Source organism: Triturus cristatus, chromosome 2_1 (assembly GCF_964204655.1).
Source record: "Triturus cristatus chromosome 2_1, aTriCri1.1, whole genome shotgun sequence".
NCBI lineage: Eukaryota > Metazoa > Chordata > Amphibia > Caudata > Salamandridae > Triturus > Triturus cristatus.
In genome coordinates, this window is record NC_140581.1 from 271,609,667 (window position 1) to 271,633,364 (window position 23,698).

A 23,698-nucleotide genomic window follows, 5' to 3' on the forward strand; every position below is an offset into this window, starting at 1 on the left:
CGTTTCTCTTGGGAGAAGATCTATACATATACAAGTGATACCTATGTAGCCCCAACATTCAATAACAAAGGGAGACGCTATGGATCCAATTATTCATCGTCCGGGTCCGAAATTGGATCTGATGACTCTGATTCCTTTGCGACAGGGGCCCCCCAAGGAAGAGGGAGAGGGCAGTCCCGTTGGTACAACAGGAGACGTGGGAATCAGAATTTCTACCCTAACCAAGGTCAATGGTGGCCACCGGCCCCATGGGGTTATCAACCACCTCCTTTTCCACCACACATGCATACTTATCCACCACAACAGCAATTTTACCCTAATCAGTCTTTTTTAGAACAGGGACAAGGACGCACCAGAGGCAAACGGAGAGGCACTCCCACGGTTCACTGGCAACCGGATCAGACATTTCCGAACACTCGGAGCAGGAGGGGCAATCAACAATCATCAACAAACCCGACCAGCGAGTGAATGACCTCGTGGTCAATCTCAGCTCTAAAATTCTTACGCCAGATGAACAAAGTGTCCTTAATAGAGGTTTGGGCTTTGTGCCCACATACTCAGGCGACCCTTTCACTCTGCGATGTGAAATTGAGAAATTTTTCATTTTTCACTTATTATTAGTTTAGCAGTAGCATTTTAGTTGTGTTTTTCGGTCCTGAAGAAAGCCGGGTCAAGTGACCACTCCGGCTGAAACATGTCGACCACACCATAATTGAACCAAGAATTAGTCTATAGAATTTTAATAAGACTATAGGTTCTTTTAGATATGAAACTTGGTTAATTCTCATTAAACATATTTTTTGACCAAGTATTCATTTTTAATTTCACATCACATATAAGCACTGCACATCACTTGAGTCCTCAAGTCTTGGGTACAAACCCTGGCAGGAGTCTGTTTTCTTCTTGGGTATCACTGGCCTGCGCACCAAGCAGAGTCTTTGGTGACCCGCGACCCTGGGCTCAGACCGTGATTCCTTAGAGTTCCAAATGACGATGCTCCACCAATAAGGGTGGGCTGATGGACTCTTACCTCCTGCTAGGTGGTGTCCCAATTACCTGTAGGATCTCATGCATTCCTCTACAGTAATTATTGGTTAGCTATTCTTCTTTATATGGACTGAGGCTGTGAGAAGCCCAAGAGAGTGTACAACCGAAGAAATAGTTTGCCATGTTTCTAACAGACTGATAACTTTTAGGGATGGTTTCTTTCAAAGGAGGGGGAAGTCCAACAAAGGTATGTCTCTGAACAAAGGAAAACGCAAACAACGGGCGTAGAAGCAAACAGGACTCCCCTAGTCAGAAAGTTCAAGAAATAGGCAAAAGAGAGCAAGCAATGATGTATGAGTAGATCTTGAGCACAAACTGGTACATAGGGTCGGTAAACTAAACTGCTTAAACATGTACGCGGCTGAAGCCCTTTCCTTTATGACATATACACTCAACGAGTTTGTACTTAATTTAAACACAAACAGCCACTGCTGTGGAAAGATATGAATCTATCATTTTAGCCTGTAAAGTCATTTTTACCATTGCCGTAAACCTAAAAAAGGTAAGATTTTCAATTTTTCTTTACGAAAAAATTACCTTTCTGGCATGGTGGAAAGGTAGGAATGAAAGTAAATGATGATGACCGTACTCTTCTGCCAGAATCTGCAAAGAGAAATATGGAATCAATGGCCAGTTATTGAATATTCATTATACTACAACTTGCCACACTTTTAGATTTGCACATACAGAGCTTATTCTCACATTCTTGGCTAATTAATTTACAAATTCTGAGTAGGTTTCAGCATAATGCACATATTAAATAGAGCAACATAGAACTCATTTTGTAGTCCATATGATATGTATATTCTCTAGATGGGATAGAGCCCTTCCCTTTCTGACTAGCTGCGCTCTTTGGCTTAGTTTTCAGGCACTAACTCGTGAAAACACCGATGGAAGGAGCGATCAGTCTTTCTCGCTACTCACAGGCTCTTGCTGTGAGACGGAATCACTGCTGCTTCACCAAGCAAGATTGAAACCAAGCTCTGAAGTGAAGCTTACACAGATAGCTGATTTTGGAATACAAGACCACATGCTCTGAACAGCCATTTGGTGGAAACATCATTTTACAGCGTAATCCTATCAATGATGCTGTATTACAGGATAACGACCAGGGTAATATTAAAGCTACCCCTTTCCTAAACAAAGGTTATCAAGTGACCACACATTGGGAATACAGAGGTGGCCTTCAATGGTTTCAGTGTAGTATTTTAATGAGTTAAATATGCCCTTGTACTATCTTTCACCTTTACCACCTCCCACATTTCAGTCCTCATAAATATTTAATTTCAATCACATAATAACTGAAGAACTATTCTTTCACAACTCTATGACTAATGATCTGGACAAATAGTTTACTTTCCTAAACTAAACACATTTCTGTCATCTTCCATTTCATCAAGGGAGACCCCCCCATAGTTTAATAGAAAATTATTGTGAATTCCGATGTATTCAAGGCTTTCCTAGTCAACAACACAGGCATGAGAACTGCACAGTCCAATGTGACTGCCTCTCCGTCCTCAAATATTTAAGGCAACACTGCCTTTGTTTTGGCTTCAAACAAGTGTTGCTTTTCCTTCCTCTGTTCTTAACGTGTGCAAACCACTGACGGGTCACCTAGCTCTTAAGGAACTGAGTTGTCAATGTTGAGCATCAGACCAAAGTAAGAGATCCGCGCTGTGAGCCCGTGCCACATGCTGGAGACATACATGTTGATTTATGCTTGGAGCCAAGACGAAGCTTGAGTGCCTTGATGGCCTTACAAATGTTCAATGTGTTCTTCATAGGTGCCCGTAGATTGTGGGCATGTTTTACGTTGCATTGCCATAGGCTGCATACGCCTAACTCATGAAGCGGGGTTTAAACTCTTCAAATTATGTAATCCTGATCTGAATGCAGATCGATCAGAACATAAAAATGAGCATAAATGAGGAATGTATTTACCTGTAACCATTGATTTGCAGCTTATTCATTGTGTAGATTAATGTATGCATCTTTCAGGCATCCGGTGTTTGGGGTCAGAAATCCAGCTGCTCGCCATTCCCAGGGGGATTCGTTCTGAACTTTGGAAAGGTAATCCTCCCGCGCTATCAACAGGAGAATCATTCCACTACTCGGATAGGCTGGCAGAAGAAGTGCCACACTTTAACGACAGTAGCATTTAAATGACTGATATTAAGAAATGATAACTTCAAAGAGGAAATGAAATTAAAAAGGGAGCGAAAGTTATTGGACATCAACGATCTGACATAATTGAGAGCAATGGTAGTGAGCATGTGTGCAGTGGCTAATTAACAGTGGGAGCCAATGAGCAGGGAGCACCCCATTGGGTAAATGTGTGAGAGAAGAACGGGTGGCGAGGGGGATGGCTGGTGAGGGAAATGTCTCGCGATCTGGGACTAAGCTGCATCTGTACGGGGACGTTACATCTGAGTGAGGGAGGGAGGGAGCTGCTATTGAGAGAATGAGTACAGCAGAGTGGGTATCAGATGATATCGATCACTTGGTTAGGTAGCGGGTGATTATAGAAACACTTAGTCGTGGCGTGAATTATTACCGTGTTTACTGAGGACTCAACAACAGCTCAGGGAGATAAACGGGCTCCCTATGAAGCTCCTGGAGCCAAGAACATGTAATGAAGCCATCACTTGAATGTATTAAGTGCGCGCTGAGTGAAACAGGAATCTAAATTAACATAGAGGGACTCATGGAGAAAGCATTCGCAGATTGGGCATTGACCATGAGTGGGTATGAAACTCCAGAGTGTCCAGGGAAGTGGAGTGCAGTCAAACATCAAAGAGAATAAACCTCGAACAAAATGTTACGCGCCTTTCAGAGTAGTTTTGCAGCTTGAAGACCTTTGCTCTACTATGCCTCCTCTGTATCTTTGAGGATTTCCTGGGATGAGCTATGTCCTTGAGAGTCAGTTTGAACTGGGCCATTGTATAATGATCCCACCTGTGCTTTTCCCTTATCTTAAGGGTTCTTGGAAGAATTTGGCAAATGTCTTTGGGAGATAACATTTGGACACCTTGTGCTTGTTATTCTGTGCTATCCTATAATGGCACCTGGGAAAGAATCAAAAACAATGTTTTCCATCCCTGCAGAGACCAAGTGAAGGCTTAGAAGCGTTTACCACCCAGATGACATTCTCTGACCACGTGGTTGAAGCTCAACAGAAAGAAAACCTTACATGTCTGAGATTTTTTTCAATGACTTCCCTATATCTTTGGTGTCTCTCTCCATCATTAATGATATGTGTAACCTTCTTTATTGGTCTTTACCACTTTTTTTGGTGTCTTCCGATTTTTCGGTGTCTTCGACCCAGAACCGTGGGATCTTGCTCAGGGTCCAACGGAGGAAAAGACAATCTCAACATGGTGACAACCCCATGGAGTTTGAGGGCACCCGTCTAATGTAATAAGGGGAAGGACCAACCCACCTAAAGGTCGATGTCCAAGAGGAAAGAAAACAAGCATTTACAATGCAATGGTCTCGGCATTGTTAAAGTTAGAGGTATTGGCATTGCTCATGACAATTTTGTTTTATGTTTTTGTTTTGAAAACATTTAAAGAAATGGCATTGTTATTTACAATGTCAATAGCTTGTGACCTATCGGATTATGCACTGAGGGGCATTTATTACAAATTGAAGTTTTTGATCTTTGAAACATTCCTGCACCCTCCCCACCATAACGACAATGCCATTCCTCCCCACCATAACGACAATGCCATTAGTGAATTAGGAGGCAAGACTGTTATCCTCTCTACGCTACGTCTCCTTTATTCTTATTATATATGGAGCAACACAATATGAACAACTAAATAAACGTGAAAGAAGTTTTTAAACAGCTCACATCGCCAACTCGTGTATTTCAAGGCGCTCTGATAGGAAACAAGGAGGCACCGTGAAATAAGATATCTAACCGTGATCGCATGATCTGCCCAAGCAAGGAAGAGGGAACTGATCCCAGGTTTTCCAGTTTCTTATTGCTTAATTCATCCACTAGGTGATAAGGTATCTCTTTCTCTTCCCCGTGCTTACATCAAAGGCTAGTGGGTGTCTTGGATTCCTGGCGCATGAGGTTAGAGTGTGGGCGGCAGGCAGAGACCACGTGGAGGCTCGGCTCGTTTTGGGTTCTAAGGTTCAATAGGACCCCGAGCTGAGCCCGAGCCAGGCATCTGGATCACGCCTCTGGTTCGACCACCTCTAGTGCGCGTTTCTCTCTGAGAGAATAAGGATCTTGAGGCACACTGACAGTGTGTGGAAATTGTTTTATGCACTTAAGAATGTAGCCAAACCCGTCCTCTGCCCCAAGCACAGGATCCCATCCCCCCTGCCCAAGGCTGTCCAGCTCACAGGCCACGCTGGAAGTTAAAGTGAGCTGGCACCGGTGGAAGCGCCCCGAACGTGTGCCATATGTTTTTGTATCACTGAAATACAAACGGGATGCCAAAAATGTAGAGATTACGGCCATCCCTTCTCGGCCAGTTTGACCCCGCCCACTGCGCACGTTCATACTTTGATAAACTTGATGAGAACAGAATTTGGTACTCACTTTCGCACTACATTCACCAGGACGCTACAATCAAGCAAAATATTCGAAGTGAATCAACTCGTTTAAGGAGATGGTTCCCACATACAATATCTATTGCCTATGTAATGGCCACAACATCACTTTAAGCTGTTGTGGAGGTTCCATAAGCCTTCAAGGATGCTCCTTTCTAATAGTTTGGACCTTGAGATGCCTAAGAGCACATCTGAATATCCTCAAACCTTAAAGCACACAAAAGAGGCTAAATGAGAAAACTATATGTTTTCATTGGTTTCTATTGTATTTACATCTGCCTTTGTCTTTATTCCTATATATTCAGTATTGGTTTTGTGTGCTTTATATTCGGCTGTTCTATTCACTCTGTACACTGCACTTGTGCACTGGGGGTGAGACCCGCGTTCGGCACGTCATAAATAAATATGTTCATAAATAAATGTGTATGGCAAATGTGTACCCGATTTAATCTAAATTGGAATCTTTGATTTGTGTTTGGGACATCAACAGCTGAAACTCTTACATGCTGGGTACTGCAAGAATTGACTAGGTTACTCTCCTGTTTCCACTAGACATGCATCTCTACAAGTTGCTAATTGCATCATGGGCGGACAATAGGTATTGATGACCAGCATGCCTGTAACGTCACAAGCTGTTCGCTATGAGACAGAAACTTTATTGATGAATGCAAACGCCTTGCAGTTTAGAGGCATAAACTATGGAGTATTAGGTTCAGAATCATTGGTCTTCAATGACTTCTCAAAGGCTATGCTTATTTTGACATGTACCGAACCAACACTGGTGTGCGCAACATTGTTGTGAAATGCCTGCGTGCTCTCAGTGCAAGTCACTCCTTAATGGAAGTGCAAGAAAACTGTGTCTACTTCATGGGTGCTTTTTCTATGCTAATACTTGCACCAAGCATTAATTGTTTTCCTGGAAGCATCATTCAGTGCAATCTTGGACTACTGCCACACTCTATATGAAGGCCTCATGAAACTTCTACAAATATCAAGCCTTTCAGAATAGTGCCTCTGGGTCTAAGTTTAAGCACTAGCCTCTATGCTAATTTCTGCATTGGCTGTTACAATCAAGCAGGAAAAATAAAGCGCCCCCGGGTCACGGGGAGAAGGGAGGTGGGGAAAGAGCCAACCGACGACGGCAGCGAAACCACCGCCAACCCAACCACCCTCCCCATGGGTGGGCAAAAAAACTTTCAAACCGCTCCCCACATGCACACACAGACGCACAACCGACAAAACCGCATCAGACATGCTGCGAACAGCGGCCGAGAAGGGCCGGAAAACCGACGGAAACAAAATACACGCAGCACAAACGGACAGAGCACCCAGGATGGCGGGAGGGGAGTAGAAAGGAAAAGCAGATGCGGGAAGATGCACGCGTTTTTCTTAAGTCTCCCCACTCCTGTCCCAACCACCATCGCTTAAAGTCCACAAATATCCGTACACGGTTTAAAAGACTTCACCAAAACAGGGCCTCTTGAAACATTGCTTGTTATCATTTTTGCGGCTCACCTCAGCTGCTTGGGGAGGCTTCCCCTTCCTCTCCTACGGACACCGACGCGGCAGAAGCGCGCTCTGAAGAACGTCCGTGGGGAAGCATGGCGGGGAGGAAAGGGAGATAGTGACGCCTTTCTCCGAGGTCAAGCAGAAATGCCTCGGAGAAACGCAGCGTCATGTTCAGATTCGGGGGCGTGTTTTTCTTTCTCTCCTCTTGCCATTGGCTGGAATGTTTACATTCCAGAGGAGAGAAAGAAAGTAAAAAACACGCCCCCGGATCCGAAAAAGACGGGGCTTAAACGGACAGACGCCCCTCTCCTCCAATGGCTGGCCTCCGTTTAGGAAGCCAGCCAATGGAGAAGAGGGGCGGGTTCAAGCTCCGTACTGAAATCATTAAATCTCGCGAGCGAGACTGCGCAAGCGAAGCCTTCGCTAGCCGAGACCTGAAAAGAGAGAAAGGAGGGATTTCCAGACCCAACCACCAGATGGCAGAGTACTGCCCTACAGGTAAGACCAGAAAAATACTCTCACCGCAAAAATAAAGGTTTGTGAAAAATACAAAAGTAACAGTAAACATGAAGGTGTTCTACTTTTGTCATGCACCCATGGCACCCTATCAGTCCAGTACCCCAAAGCTGTCACTGCATGCACTGTGTGGCATTAGAAATGTATTGCCTCATATTTCAGGTTGCCAAAGAACTACCTGTGGCAATTTTTCAAAGGTGTTATTGTGCCCCTTTTTGATTTACATGTACATCAAAGATGGATCCAAACTTCTCCTACAAAATATCTACTTAAAAAAAAATCACTACTATATGCAAAATAGGGGAATATCTTACCAGCTTCGGGCAGGTTATAGGAGGGGCTGTAGGTGAAAGATGTGGATCGCACACGCTTCACCGGGCAATCGCTACAATCTGTAAAAAAACAAAAACACGATATTCTATGTTAAATTACACAGTGTAGAATATACAGTTAACATGTTGAGCTCTATATGTAGAACCTATCTAATGGTAAGAGAAAATGGGCTATTTTCAATAGAGAGAAATCGAATCAGAGAGTAAATCAATGCTCTAAGAAAGGAAAAAAATGAATTCCAGTAGCATGCTAAATATTACCCGTTATTCTAGAAAGCCCATTTACCAATGTTTCTAGGATTTAAACTCTGATGGTCACTGGGATAAACAGGATGGCAATAAAAAAATCTAGGGTCTTTAGAGTTATATTATGAATTATATTGAGGACTCTAGAGTAAGCTATGAATTTTATGGCACTGCCGTATATCAGTCACAGACACCGATAGCAAGAATACTACAATGTTCCTTTAAGTTTAAGTAGATGTGTAAGCAAGCGTGGCCACAAGATATACATGAGCTGCTGTTAACTTGTGTTCTCACATTTAACAAGGAGATACTTCAATTCACCATAAATTTAACAAATTAGTTTTAATATTTCTAAATAAATATGCACCTCGTTTGCTCGAAGTGTTCTATAAATTCACAATTCACTTAACATGTTGCAAAATGCAGTGATAAAGAGGTTCAGTGTTGTGGCTGTTCAGAACCGGTGCATTATTTAGTGAACGTTTTACCTAGGAATGTATTCCGCCCATTGCTTACCATTGGCTTTTTGTTTGCTCACTCACATTTGCTTGCTTTTTATTTACTTTTTTTGCGTTAGGCCGTGCATCTTGATTCTGTCCTACCACGGAGCATAGGCATAGCCTGTTTACCTTCTCTCCGATTGGCTCCTTCCATCCTTCCACGTGTGCTTACTCTCCGGGAACTATATTTTCTTTATCAATGAAGCACTCCATGAGAGTGCCTGTGTTTTACTGCTGTCTCAATTGTATACTACTCTCTCCTCACTGCCCATGCACTGTTCCTGTCTCGCACCATGTGTTACCAAGTACAAGGGACATAAACGCACATCATTTTTTGTACGTGTTTTAATCCTGCCATCATAAAGAAGTTCCCTTCAACCTTAATTTTGAGTTCTTTTTTATAGCAAAGTTTGGGATTTTTGTCCTATTTCGGTGCTCTCCGAATGTTCTCATTGTCGGTTTTCGGCAGAAAGTATTGCATTTTACACCTTAATCAGAAAGGCCCAGTCTTTGTGTGAGAATAAAGCCTTCTAACTATGTAGCTCAGGGGGAACGTGTTTCTTTTGATGACTGTTTTTTGAGATTATGTATTTCTAACTGCATAATAAGCAGGAAACGTTTGCTGTCCCCCTCCCTTCTCCACACGCTCTCCCTTTTTTCAGGAGAAATAAAAAGTATGCCAAAGAGCTGCAGCCTCTCAGTATTTTAGAATTATCTGAATATGTTTTTGCTTGTAATTTTAAACCTTCTTCGGAACATTTTTTGCAATCTAATCAGAAGGAGTTAATGGCATTGTGTCTTTGCCTTGACACAAGCTTCGCTTGTTTACAAGGGCATCACAGTTCCAACTTGAATAGGCAAACATGGTTTTTATCTCCGCTTCATGCAATCCTAGATTTTTACTGCAATTGAGTTGCTCTCTTTGTGGAATACTTAACTCTTGAAGTAACTTTTGAATTTCTAGCGAGTACAGCACTTATACGAACAATTTTCCTAACAATTTGGGTGAATATTTACATCAACATGTTTAATGTCTTCTCTCCCTGCATTAGAAATGGCCAGCCCCACAGCCCACATCAGTTACAACACGGAGCTGCTTCTAGTACACAGAATGTGTCTTCATTTACATATCCCTAACTTGGCTATAAAAGCCTGCCTTACCAGTCCCTCGCACCTGGTTTCAAAAGAACATCCGTCGTCATGCACCTGTAGTTTTCCTAAGCATTTTCTTTTTTTTTTTTTTTTTTTTTTTTTTAAAAACCTTTATTCGTGCATCTTAAAAGAACAAATACGGGCCTACAACCGTCAGGCCGGCCACGATACAGTGAAGCACTGATACCCACATTATATCCCCCGTGCGTCAACGGTCAAGATTAACAACGAGTTATGAGTTACACACTGGAGATATCTTTGACACCCGGGGAAGGAGAGGTGAAGGTTAATTTTAAGTTTTTAAAATAATTTTATCAGGGAAAAAAAGGTCAGTGAAGGATAAGAACAAAGGAGATTCGAGTCCGCAAGATAGCTTCACCACACGGGAGAGCAGCAACATCAGTAAAAACAACAATGGAAGTAAAATCTCAAGCAGTGAGACGGTGCAGAGATATAACAGGATAGTCACATGAGCAAGTACGCACCCCTCCAGAGCCGCCCCCACTCGATCCACCCCACACCCGGACCCCGAATCGAAGCAAGTAGAGCGTAGAGACATAAAAGAAAAAAGGCCCATAGAACTAATTAAGAACAGAGTATTACCCCCCCACCCTACACCAATGCGGAGGCTACGGCCTGCCCCCCCCCCCAGCATAGTGCCTGTCGCCCAATGAACCCGAAATATAGACAAGAGAGAAAGTAGGAATAGAGTAAAGAAATTAAGAAAACAGAAAAGAAGGTGGGGAGGAGCCCACGGGACACCAGAGCGCCCCAAACCATCAGCCAGTTACGGCCTCCACACACTGAGAGCCCAGTACGCCAAAAAACTGCATGCGAAGATACCATGTCACCACAATTTAAGCGAGGGAATACAAGTCGCGACGAGTGCGCACAAAACATACATACAATTCCAGTCCCAGGCCAGCCCGTCCATGAACCATGGCGATAGAAGTCAGTCTAGCCCTGGCCCGATCGCGGGCTTGGGATTAAACCAGCCCCTACATGAAGGCCCCGTGTCCCGAGCAGACAAAGACAAGATGGCCGCTTGTTCCTAAGCATTTTCAACTATTTTTTCCTTCGTTTACAATTTGTAAATTTCACTGGTGCTCCTTTGTTATTATACAGAAATATAATCGAACCCTTCTGCTTTCTGTTGTCCAGAAATTGCTTTTTAGTGACGATAAAATTACTGTAAATAGATTGAATGACGCGGCGACTCCTGAAAACAGACTCAGATGATTCGGCTCAATCACTTCTGGTGTGCAGTTTCAGAAATGTTTGAATTAATATCCTTTGATTTATCAGCCGGTTTGGAAATACATTTCACCATTTGTATTAGCTTCTTCCGCCATATCCAGGAACTTGGTGATGTGCTCCAGGTCCTGGCTCACACCCAGGCTCTGTCCATTGCGTTCCTAGGATTTCTCAAGTATTTGTACATAGAAGTACAATGTCGGAAACCCAACCTTAGTGGTTATCACTCTACTTTTGCTCAGTCTGGGTATCCTCCGCTTACTCTACTGTGTGCCTTCCACTGTGTAAGTTTCCAAACCTTGCACTTTCGCTTTTCTAATAGCCATGCAGCATAGCATCTGCAATACTGTACTGCATGGAAAACACAGATTAGCAAAGCCAATAAGTCGTATAGGCGAGACCTGCTAGCTCTGCCAATGCTTGTTGGTCGCTAGGTAATTTCATCTCTTCTATGTAGTTTTTACCACTTCAGTTTTTTTGCCGAATGTCCTTTTTATTTGGGCCTCCTCCCACGGCCATTAGCCACAGAGTAAAGCCTCCATCAATGCGATGCGAAAGGGCAAGCGCAGTGCATTCCCTGTAGCTGCTGCATAGGACTCAGTCTCACAATGGATACAGGGCTTTAAGTGGGCCGGGTCCTGCCGGTGCTCTGCACCGGCAGTTCTAAAAAGCAGGTGCCAAGTCGGGTCCCCATCGGGCTCTCCCATTTTTGCTCTGCCCTTCAGGGTGAAACAATTAAACTTAACTCTGTAGCAGTACCTCACTCCACTGCCTTTGAGGTACCTTCAAAGAGACTCGTTTTAGTTCTTTCACAGTGTCTCTTCATTTCATAACTGAAGCACTTTCAATATTCTATACTACAAAACAATAGTTGTTACTTATTTATCTTACGCAACTAACTACCACTGGCAAAGCTAATAGTCCTGGCTTGTTGTAGGTGTAATGTTATTTGTTGTAGTATAGATCTGGATGCAATAACAGAAACAGCAAAATACCAGTCGGGCGGCACACTTTGCTAAGCACAGATTTTTAGCTAATTACATTGGCCACATCCCTTTGAGAGACCCCCCTCGTTTTTTGTATTCCACTTAAAGCCCTGCTTAGATAACAGAAGACCTCATTCTTCCAAAGACTACATACAAAAGAAGAAGGTGCGTGGACACCCGAGTGCTGTAAGCATATATGCTGGAAGGAGAAACCGGTACGATTCTCTCCTTTAAGTGAGCATCCAGAACCAGCGTTCATGTATCTGCATATCCTTCATCTTCTCCAATAAACAACCACTGACAGACGTGGCTGCCCTCAATACCTGTAGATTGTTAGGGGCAGTAAATGATGACAAGTGACTAGAGGTGTTTTTTAGTTCTCGCCTGACCCAGCGCATGCGCTGGTCTGGCGAGACTTTTTATGAGGGCTCAAAAAATGCTACCATGGCCAGCCTAGAGCTACAATGCATGTGCGTGGGCACGCGCTTAGGAGCAGAGGCACCATATGGCAAACCACATCATGCTCATCAAGCGCCCGCGATCACTTTCACCCGCGATCACTTTCGCAGCACCCCTTTGATGTTCTCGTTCAAAGAACATCAAAGAACATGTTGTTGTGTTAATGCTTTGCTGCGCCCGTTTGACTTACAATGTGCTTTCTCTTTCCACAAACTCGATGTTTGTGTTCCTTTATTTTGAGATGCTTTTAGTATTACTGTTTTGTGACTTAAAGAACATTAAGGAAATGTTACTGTGAAACTGGACAACGTTCACAGTGTTTATTTCTGATCACAGCGGCTGCTTCATGTCCGTTGCACCATTCAGGGAGTCCTTTCGTTGGCGCTTTCATGAGGACATGATGAGGAAGCTGGAAACTTTTGGCACATTCTCTTTTAAAGCACAGCATGTTGGCGACTGGTTAATCGATTAGACCTATGTAGCGCTTTAGATCTCAAAGCGCTATAATGGGTGCAGCAGTTACAACTCATGAAATATGGGGTGAAACTCAAAAGGAGGCGGCAGGTTTGAGTGCACATTGGCTGCAATCGAACTCTTAAGATGATGGGCTGTGTGTATCCATTATCAGCACTCCCTCTTCGCTAAGTGATCTTGTTTGTTTTGTTGTTGTGTTAATGCTTTGCTGTGCCCGTTTGACTTACAACGTGCTTTCTCTTTCCACAAACTCGATGTTTGTGTTCCTTTATTTTGAGATGCTTTTAGTATTACTGTCATACACATAACCACACACACAACCACACGCACAACCACACACAGCCACACACACACAGCCACACATACAACCCCCCCACACACACAACCACACAAACAACCACATACACAACCACACACAATCACACCCAACCACACCCACACACAACCAGACACACACAACCCCCCACACCCCCCCGCCCACACACACACAACCCCCCCATACACACAGAACCAGACACACACAACCACACACATACACACACACAACCACACCAAGCATTGGCATAGCCAATAGGTCTCGCCTTTGGGACCTTATAAGTGTTTAGCCACGCAACAGTTGATGTGGTTGCATCAAGGATATTGTGCTGCATAACTAAATACGTAGAAGGTCCCAAAAGCGAGACTTACTGGCTATGCCAATGCTTGTACCTTTTGCACCCAATGTGTCACATACACATATGACAGAGTTACTTTTTAAATAGCACAAGATTTCATTAAGCATGATAGTTAAGCATTAACAACTCGAGCCGAAAACTGTATGTTCCAGCTACAAAGGAAAGCATTTTAATGGCTTTCTCATTACCACCACTTTAGTGCTTGCTTGCATTTCTGGGGGCTTAGGGCCCACAGTGTTAAATTAACATTAGGTCTGTTTACCAGTTGGTAACCCGGGTTTTCTTTAATGTTTCTGCCTTCTTCTGTCGTGTAACTGGCCTACTGATGCCATGATGGGAACTGGAATGGAAAGGGCTTGAGTCATGTGGCACTCATGCATTCCTCTGTAAATCTACACTTGCAGGTGCATCTTCACAGTCGTATATATCTGACTCACTCTCCAGACCATTTAACATAGTGCTCAACTTGGGTAAGCACCCTAGCAGTTTAGGTGTGGCTGTGGACAATCTTCTCATCTATACTCAATGAATTTTTATTTTCATTATGGATGGATGCCAACTGGACTTTCACGTTTGTACTGCCTGCTAATGCTGCTCTTTGCCTGCTCGCCCATAATCCATGAAATTTATGCTGTCTGTGCAGCTTCTAAATATCTGTCCATTTAGTGTGGGTGTTGATTACAAAACATTCCCCGACGAATTACTGAAACAAATGCTTTAACTGAGTAATGGACTGCACCAAGGTAAATTGACTGATTAGCTCCAAAAACTACTCTAGCCAACGCTCTGTTACTTAAACAAACATTTCAGAAACAGGTTGTGGTTCAAGACTGCAATCCGTTTAGGATAGTCTTGTGAGAATAACATTCAAAGATAAGATGTAGGTAGGCAGAACCAGAATATAACTCCTCTATCAGTGGCTAGTCCTATTAATACATTGCATGTCTGCTGTCTTTGTTTATTATTGTATTTTATTGTATTTATATAGCGCTTACTACCGCTGACGAGCCATCAAAGCGCTTTTTGCCGTGTAGCATGCTACTCCAGAACCCTAAAAGGATTAGTGGTGGATTAGTATATTGAAATTTGAGGTAATTTGAGTGCTGGACATGTGAGTCTTATGAAAAGGATAATGGGGGGATAGAAGAGGGAAGAGTCTAGAAAGTGTTTATTGGGAGATCATAGTAGTGAGATAAGGTTTGGGATGAGTATAAGGAGAGATGGAGGAGGGAAGAGTCTCTAGAAATGTATTAGCGAAATCATAGTAGCAAAATGAGTTTTGGGATGAGTCAAAGGAGGGATAGATGAGGGAAGATTTTAGAAGGGTTGTTTGGGAGATCATAATATTAAAATGAGGTTTTGGGTGATCTAAAGAGGGATAGTGGAGGGAAGAGTTTAGAAAGGGCTATTTTTGGAGATCTGGGTAGTAGAACGAGGTCTGGGATGAGTAGTTTTTTTTTTAGAGAATCCAATGACATAAATGCTTTCGCTGCCAAAGAGACATGGTAAATAGTTCTAGACAAAGAGGTTAGAACTGTTAAATAATGAGGTCTTTAATCTTACAGTGACAACAGGATAAACCAGAAACTCACATAAAGGCCTTCAGAATCTGCAGTGTATTACAATTAGTTCATTCATTCCTAATCTTTATAATTTTTATTTTGAACCATAAAAGAGTGTGTACGACATGCACATATAGTGAAACCGTTAGTTGCCCATCAACCTTTTTTGATTGCTCCATTTATAAAAACAAGTAGGTTTAGTTGACAGCATCTGTTAGCACGACAGGGCAGGCCTGACCGGAGTACGCCCAGCACAGAAGTTAAAAAAGACATAAACGAGGAACACTACTCTGACAGGAGCCCTTGGTGGTGCTACAATTCGAATTAGCAGGGGGTTTCGCTTAACCAGGATGTTCCTGAGGACAGGGGTGGATAAAAAATGAAGGGGCCCGGCACTGCCTCCTTTGGGCATAGACAGGCCTGTGCTGCGGGAGACTGTTGCACTCTATGTAGAGTGTTCACACCCAGCCTCCTAGCAGGAGTGAGGGGCTTTCTGGTCTATTCAGTCCGTCCTGAGAGCCCCACAACAGACTCCGTGCTGCAGGAGTCTTTTGCGCTCAACGTAGAGCACTTATACCCCACCTCATGTGAGGCGTGGGAGTCTTTCTGGTCTGTTGAGTCCATTTTCAGAGCATGTAACAAATGAATTTGCAACCCACAGAATTAAGAGCAGAGTCAAGACATTACTTAGAATGCTATTGAAGTTAATCATACAGCCTCTGGACTTACAAAACATATTTTTTCCATAGTTACTAGCTGAACCGTAACTTATTTCAAGAAATCTCAGCAGGACTGCTCTCTCCCCAGGAGGGAGGAAGCCCAATAGTATAATTCTGCTGGCTCCAGCCAATTTTCAACACTCTACACTATGGTTTCAAAGCAAGACATTATAATTATCACACTGTCTCCATACGTCATACTTTGAAGAAACTACTCCAGGCAAGACTGCCCCATGGTGTTCATTTTCTCGAGTACCTTGACGCAGACTAAATTCCAGATCCCCGGACTTCAATGTCCTCAAAACGTCTCTATTTTAATCATCCACTGGTTGATACTGATCAAAGATGCAGTAGAGTTTTTTTTTAGAGAATCCATAACGAAAGTCTCCCCCTGTGCCAAATGGGACTCCACTCGATGTTCATCATGAAGAACCTTGGGCAGCCGAACGGGGTAGTGCTGCTGGCAGAAAAAGTATTTTTTCTTCTCCTTGTGTCCCTTAAACTTTTACAAGGGTTTGATGTGTTAAAAATAGGGGAGCCTGCACCACTGTCGTGACTCTGCTAAGATGTACAAGACTGGAAGGCCAGTGGTGTTCGACCACCTATACTCATTCACGCCTCCATGGTCAAGGACCATGGAATGCTGATTAGTCAACTCCAGCTACTGGCATTCCTGTGATTACTCTACTGGTGCTGCCAAAAGTACTCCTGTTTGATGGACATAAGTGTGTCCCAGCGGTGTCCGTGCACCCTGAGAATCACAGGGAGCCTGCAGGTTTGGGAGCTGACGAGGCCAGGGAATCCCCAGCATCTTCTAAGTGTTGTCAGAGCTTGCTAAACGCTGCTCCAACAGTGTTGCCGTTCATGACACCATCTAGAATTTATGTTGGAGGAGGCAGCATCCGGAACCCCATCATCATGTTACCTTTAGATACCACAATTATATCCTTTTATGTATGCTCTCTCTAAACGAAAAATACAAGCCATTGCAAACTATCAGGAAGTGTATGAGTGAAAGGATGAAAATCCATTCCTACATTGACAAAACATATATAGAACGAAATAAGTACATCCAGTGTGCAGAGCATGATAGTACTCAGAACATTCCCAATGTTAACACTATCTAGCTGAAGTCAAATATACGCAAAAACAGAATAAGAGATTGACAGGCCATAGCCATGGGTCATGCATATTTCGTCTGGTTCACGTACAAGCACATGAGTGGCACAGCCAGGATGCCTTGGCTCAGCACCTGCAAGGGCCACTGTATACTCATTCCTTAAAAGAGGTGCCAAGGCCAGAGTTGGAAACTGTTTCCAACATGATAAATAGTAGACGCATTACATGCTATGTTTAAGTGCTTTGTAAACTGGGCCTCAAAAGCAATTGATTTGCCCTAAAAATCCAATACAAATCGACAAGTGACCTGAAACCCAAAGTGGGCAACAAAGTGGAAGAGCACTGCCAATGCAAAGTTAATGACCATCTCTCCAATGCATCTAAATGACATGCTGAAGGTGTGAGGGCATAACTACTGCATAATGGTCTACCTCTGCAGATACTTATTCATGGTGCGCATTATTACCGTGTTCTGCCTTGTAAACAAGGTCTTCGGCATGCCTCTGAAAGAAAAGAAGAAAATGAGCAATTACATATAAGCACTGAGTTGGTCAAATGTAGCAATATCCTTTTTTATCCTGATCACACAATCATTTCAACATGGCTCTCTACCAGAGCGTTCGGTGTAGCCGAATTTAACATATGGCCTGTGCTTTGGGCGCACATCACCCAACAGCCAAAGAAGTCACTTGTTCATGGTGTATCAAAATATTTCAAGGGGTGAAAAACTGAACCGAGGACCGGTCTAAAACCCCAGCATTTTAAATAGTTTCTTAGGAATCGTTGAACTTCGCAGCTTTATATTAGTAAAAAAAGCCACAAAAATATATCTTGGCAAAACGTACTCAAAAATGTGGACGGCCAAAATCTCGACACCATACAAATATCTGGCTACAACATTCAAATCCGTAGCCAATTGGTATTTAATTCTCAAACCTAGTCAAAGTCACGTGTCACGTGTATAATTAGGACCTTGCTAATGCACTTTTTCAAATACCACTCCGAGCAAATCTTGGTGTAAGTGCTTGAAAGGTGATTCGGCGTACCTCACAACTTTGTAAGGGGGGGGCAAGGTTTGGGTAGTCTAGATTTTGGAGGCTACGTTTTTGCAAAATATGTTTTTGTAATCAGTGTTTTTGCGTGTTTGCATAGTTAACACATTCTCAGATGCAGGTGCAGCTTGTCTGCGAGGGCTTTACCTATTTGAGGGGTGTCCTCTGTAATAAGGGCAGTAGTACAGATAATACCACTGACTGTCTCTTTGAGTTTTGGAAAAGAATCTTATTCAGGCAGTTTGTGTTTTAAAATGCTCTTAATTTTTGCTTGGTATTTGTAGTATCAGTTTCCCACAGAGCAACCCAAAAAAACCTTTGAGTCGCCAGTACCTCACCATCCCAGCCTTAGTGAAGTTTGTCTAAAGATAATAGCTTGTTTTTCATATAGCGCCTTTTTCCACGCTTTTGTCGTTTCGAAGTACTGTAAACAGCACGTGTTACTATTGCTCAGCCTGTTTGTGCAGGCACCAGAGGATAAATTATTTGGCACACCTTCCCTCACCCCTGCACGGACCTGAGGAACAGGCAAAAATATATAGGTGACGAAATAAACAAACTAGACAACGCCTTTTACGCTAGGTACAGTTCTGCTGAAATAGCTTTTCACCTGGGTCACCATTCCCTGACTCTGTTAGCTGAAAAAGTAAAGCCAAACCTCCGAGCACTCATTCACTAGGAAGAACCTAGTTTTAAAATCTAAGTGGTTTAAAACAACGTTTTTCTTTATTACTCCGTTTTAGGTCTCGCCTGGCATAGGCTGCACGCATGCGCAGTCTCGCTGGCGAGATTTAACGTTTACTGGTATTTTCTGTAAGGGGCTTTAAGCCCCACCCCTCTTTCCCATTGGCTGGCGTCACCATTTATGCTAAACTGTGGCCAGCCATTGGAAAAGAGCTGTTCCTGACGTTTTCGCTTGGCTTTTTCGCCCCTCCCATTTGGACGGGCTCGCCTGCTTTCCTTCTGAAGTAAAAGGTTTCTTATCTTTATGGGGCCAAACACATGGCCCCATAAAGATAAGAAAGCTTTTACTTAAGGAAAGCAGGCGAGCTCCTCCAAGTGGGACGGGCGAAAAAGTCGAAAGTAAACGTCATAGGCTGCCTGGCGAGCGCTTGTTTACAGGGGACCACTGCACCCGGAAGATGGCACCGAGCTTGTAGACTCGTTTCAGTTAGACCTATGATGCATCTGGCAATATCTGTTCTTCTCTCCGTTTGTTATTTTCTTACCGTTACATCCCACTAGCTGTATTGCGGCGCCTTCACCGTCACCATCGAGGACGCGTTGTTTTATATGTCAAACAATTTGTAAGAGTTTCTCTTTTTAAAGATGTTAAAAGGCAAAGGCAGCTTCCCTCCCGACCTTCACACTCGCCGACAAGTGTCGGAGCACTTCCGTCACATGAATCTGTCCTTGCTCTTTCCGCTGCTCCCTGTTTGGTGTCTCTTACACACATCGGCTGCAGTCCTTTATTTATGTCGATGGCTGTCTTTTTGAGCGGCTGTTGTGTCCTTCCTCTGTGTCTATGTAAGTTTAGAGTCCGCTACTTCCCACCCTGTCTGTTTCTTTTCCCGGGCCATCATGGCGCAGGTGCTGCTCCTACAGGGATGTGGGGTGAGGGTTCAAAGGCGGCGACTGGCCGAACTCCTGCGGGGGTCAGTGTCTGGCTATCACTGGAGGATATCTGAGGAGAGGAGCAGGCTGGAAGGCTTCGCAGGACGCCAGGTACGGGACCTGACTGTCTGTGCTCCAGGGGAGAGGTCAGGAGCCACCAGGGTAGTTGTGACAGGCAGAGGTACACAGGGGGTGTGGCTCAAGAGGAGAGTAACAGGAGAATGCAGACTTTGACAAGGAGTGAGCATGAGAAGTTATACAAGTAGGACTTAGTTCTGCCATGGAGAACTCGAAGAACTATCATGTGAGACTTAGAAAGCACGCTGGAATGAAAACCACAGCCAACAAGGAGAATAGTTAAAGTATATTGTCTGTAAACTATATACAAAGTGTGATTACAACTTCATATATAAAATATACAAAGCTTGCCACGGAAGGCATTTTTAGGACAGCTAGCTTACCACAAGAAGAACCTTTGCGAGTAGTGCCCAGTAGAAGCAACCCGGCTTGTCACAGGTTAAATACTGTCACCTTGCCTGGGAGAAAGGAGGACTCTCACAGAGCGACTGAGTGTGATGCACTCCTCGCTTTTCGGAGGGAGACGTGTACCTGGCATGCCATTCACAGAGAAAGTGTGTGTGAGAGCCCTGCAAGGCATGCCATAGGATGGGTGTTTATTTTATTGCTTTGTGCACACTGTAACATGTGTAACAGGTTGTACCCCTGACCCCACCGCAGGAGAGCAGTCCGGCCTGCATCGGGCCATGTGGTGTCTCAGTTGGCAGTGTGTGCGGCACGAGCTGAGACTAACGCAAGCTCCCCAGAGAGTGCGCGCCTCCCATCTCATAGCAGAGTATTGGTGCCCTCAGGCACAGGCCTCTCGCGCGGCTCCTCACCAGAGCCCTACCTGAACTAGCTCACGACGCCCAGGGCTGTTAGACCTGCAGCCAAATGGTGCACGGAGCTTTGAGGGAGCGCACATGGGGGCGAGAGGGGGAGGGACGTATCCATGTGCACACTCGAGGGAGTGGGGGCTTAGGACAGGGGTACACTACTCAGTTGAGCAATGTGGCATTTTGCGGGGTGTGCGTACACACACACACACACACACACACACACACACACGGCGCTATGTAGCTTAGACTGCGCCCATCTGAGGGACCATCACTTGGTGAGGGAGCTGAAAAATATTCTGAGTAAAAGGCGATTATGAGCGCTCCTGATCCCCCCAATCCCCTGTGTCGAAGTTGACACCTTTGCTGCTGCGTGGCACAAACCCCGCATATGTCTCTTCACCTCCACAGAACCAAGTGCACCCGGATAAGAGGCAGGCACACTCTTTATTACGGGCACACAAAGTACCACATACGAACCAACACACATACCGCCTTGTACAGCAATAATAGCGCTACATTGCAGCCAATATAAAGTGGGCCGCGGAAAGGAGCTCTAACTTAGAACAAGATGGGTGATGTGGCCAGCCTAGTCCAGTCCTGAACCCGATCACGATTCTAGGGAAAGGGGAGGGCGCAGGTTCCAATATTGACGCACATACAGTCACTAGTGTTTCACGAGGGTGTAAAAAAAGGGGCCAAAGGTCAGATGCCGAGGTCTATGGAGGGTAACAAAATGAGGGCAGTTAATTATCCGGTTTTCATTTTCAAACTACGAGAGAATGTCACCCTTGTCCTCCACGGGAAGTCAAAACGGAGGAGCCAGTGCCCACCTTTCATCATTTAAAAAGATGGCTGAGCGTCAACAGTTTACCGCTCCAGTTTAAAAAAGGATGTGGCCATGTCTTGCATTTCATCTTTGCGGCGTCGATGTAAAGAATCAAAGAGAGCACTCGGAAGGAACAAGAGCCTGCCCTTTTACCCTTCAAGAAAGAGTTGATGGTCATGCACCAGTTTTTTATCTATCAAGAAAAAAAGAGCAACAAAGTATTCTTCCGGTTTAAAAAGGATGAGGCTCAATCGTCATATCATGATTTCATCTTTCAAAATAAGACATAATGGCCTGAGGATCAGAATTTCATCACAGGGCAGCCATTCATCCTCCCACGAATGAATGGACGAGGGCCGGCCATACGCATTCTATCCTTTCGAGATCCTGCTGAGACTTGTTAGGTCAAGCCTAGCGGCATACTGTTGTAGGGTATGCTGTGGAAGCCTCGTCCACTCTCCGCCCATATTTGGCAGCCCTTGTGTTACTGGAGCAGCACTTTTGGGTCGATCACAGGGCTGAAAAGTGATTTGACGGTGCTTCCAACTGCTGATCGATGATGTATATGGCCAACAGTTTATATGTTTGGAATTCTTTGGCTTCCTACCAAGGGCTCATGCTAGAGAACATGTGGATGCAAGGTATGAACCTCTTTGCCAAAAGACAAATGAGTCCGGCAGAGAGCGAGACTAAACTCTGATGTGTGAGAGTGATGTCTCAGGGTAATGAGGTGAAAATTAGTTCAAGTGAGTTTCTGACACCGCTGAGGCACTACAACACTCTACACATTTGGACTTGTGGTAATCGTTTTCAGTATGTGTTTTAAGTTCTTTTACAAAAATGCGTTTTCCCCTCAGATATGTATGTATGTATATATATTTTTAGAAATGCGATTACTTTATAAAATTGTTTGAGGTCTGGGTTCAACGTGATGGTTGGCAGGTCGAGGAACACCAGAAATGTTGATCCTAGCGAAATCGCATGCATGCAAATAAGCTTTAACTTTTGTTTAAATTGTTTAAATTTGCTTAGAGAGAGTATGAGTGTTTGATCTGTGATTGCAAACAATGACTTTCTTGCATACCTGATTTATTTTAATTTGAGAGCTGAAGTAGGACCAAGAAGCTGCTATAGGGCTGAGTACGAGCGAATCACAGCCAAACAGTGGGTGACGAGCTGTTTAGAGAGGGGAATCAAATAAATCCATAGAAAGTAACTGAAATAGTTCGCAATAGATTGCGCTATCCACTTACCCACTTTCCCTAAATCCTTGCATGTTGCTAGCATGCACGTCACATGAGTGTACACAAAGCTTGGGAGGGCTGTATTTGTATTTGCAATGCAATAGTTCGCTCATGTGCGAGAGTTTAAGCTATTGGCATTGTAAATGACAAAAATGCCATTTATTTATCTGTTTTAAAAACGACACATAAATAAAAGTCATTGTCATTTACAATGCCAATAGCTCAAACTCTCGGAAATGCGAGACCTATTGCATTGCAAATGCTTGTTTAATCTACTTAGCTCAGTTACGTTTGAGGAGCTGAAACCTATGCACAATCTCCGACTTGAAATAGCCCTCTTTTTCAACTGGTTATATTGTGATGTAAGCTTCTTTTTGGCAGAGCTCTCTGTAGTTACACATCCTCCGCAAAAAAAGGTTTAATTAAACTGCATAGTCAAGACAACTGTGCTGGACAGACTTGCCGGGCACCCTGGCATTGCTAAATAGGTCAGCTTGAAAGGGCCAGTGTACAGACGTTTTTTTTCGTCCTGTCACAGCCCATGGGACCAAAAAACACTGGCAACTTCAAGATGGCCCATCTGGTAGTGCCAGAGTGTCCAACCAGCCTGTCCGGCACTGACAGACACATTCTGAGCAGTGCCTCAGGAGAGCATCAAACTATAAGCACATGGGCCATCTCAAAAGTGATTAACAATATACAATGAAACAAACACTGGCCAAGCCACTAGGTTTGGCTTGCACTTGAGTCCCAACTAGAACATTAAAGAAATGTTTACTGGACTGAAAAAACAAAACACATAAGATTTCCTTCTGTATACATCTGTGAAATGACAAATTCAATGTGTGATAATTCAGTGTATTTTTGAATTGTACAATATTGCCTCAGGTGTTGCAATGCAAATACTCCATAGGAGGTGGACTGACACAACAAAGAGCCAAAAGCATGGGG

General features: G+C 43.9%; 1 protein-coding gene across 4 annotated transcripts in view; it reads right to left on the reverse strand.

Moving 5' to 3' along the window:
- RANBP3L (RAN binding protein 3 like) overlaps positions 1-23,698 on the reverse strand; it is a 154,635-nt gene that overhangs the window by 76,482 nt on the left and 54,455 nt on the right. For all 4 annotated transcript variants that reach the window (XM_085631050.1, XM_085631049.1, XM_085631048.1 and 1 more), the window contains exons 3-5: positions 17,582-17,618; positions 7,953-8,030; positions 1,585-1,650 (exon numbers count right to left, since the gene is read on the reverse strand). In XM_085631050.1, the coding sequence (XP_085487176.1) occupies positions 1,585-1,650; positions 7,953-8,030; positions 17,582-17,618 (181 nt within the window). The remainder of the gene's footprint in view (positions 1-1,584; positions 1,651-7,952; positions 8,031-17,581; positions 17,619-23,698) is intronic.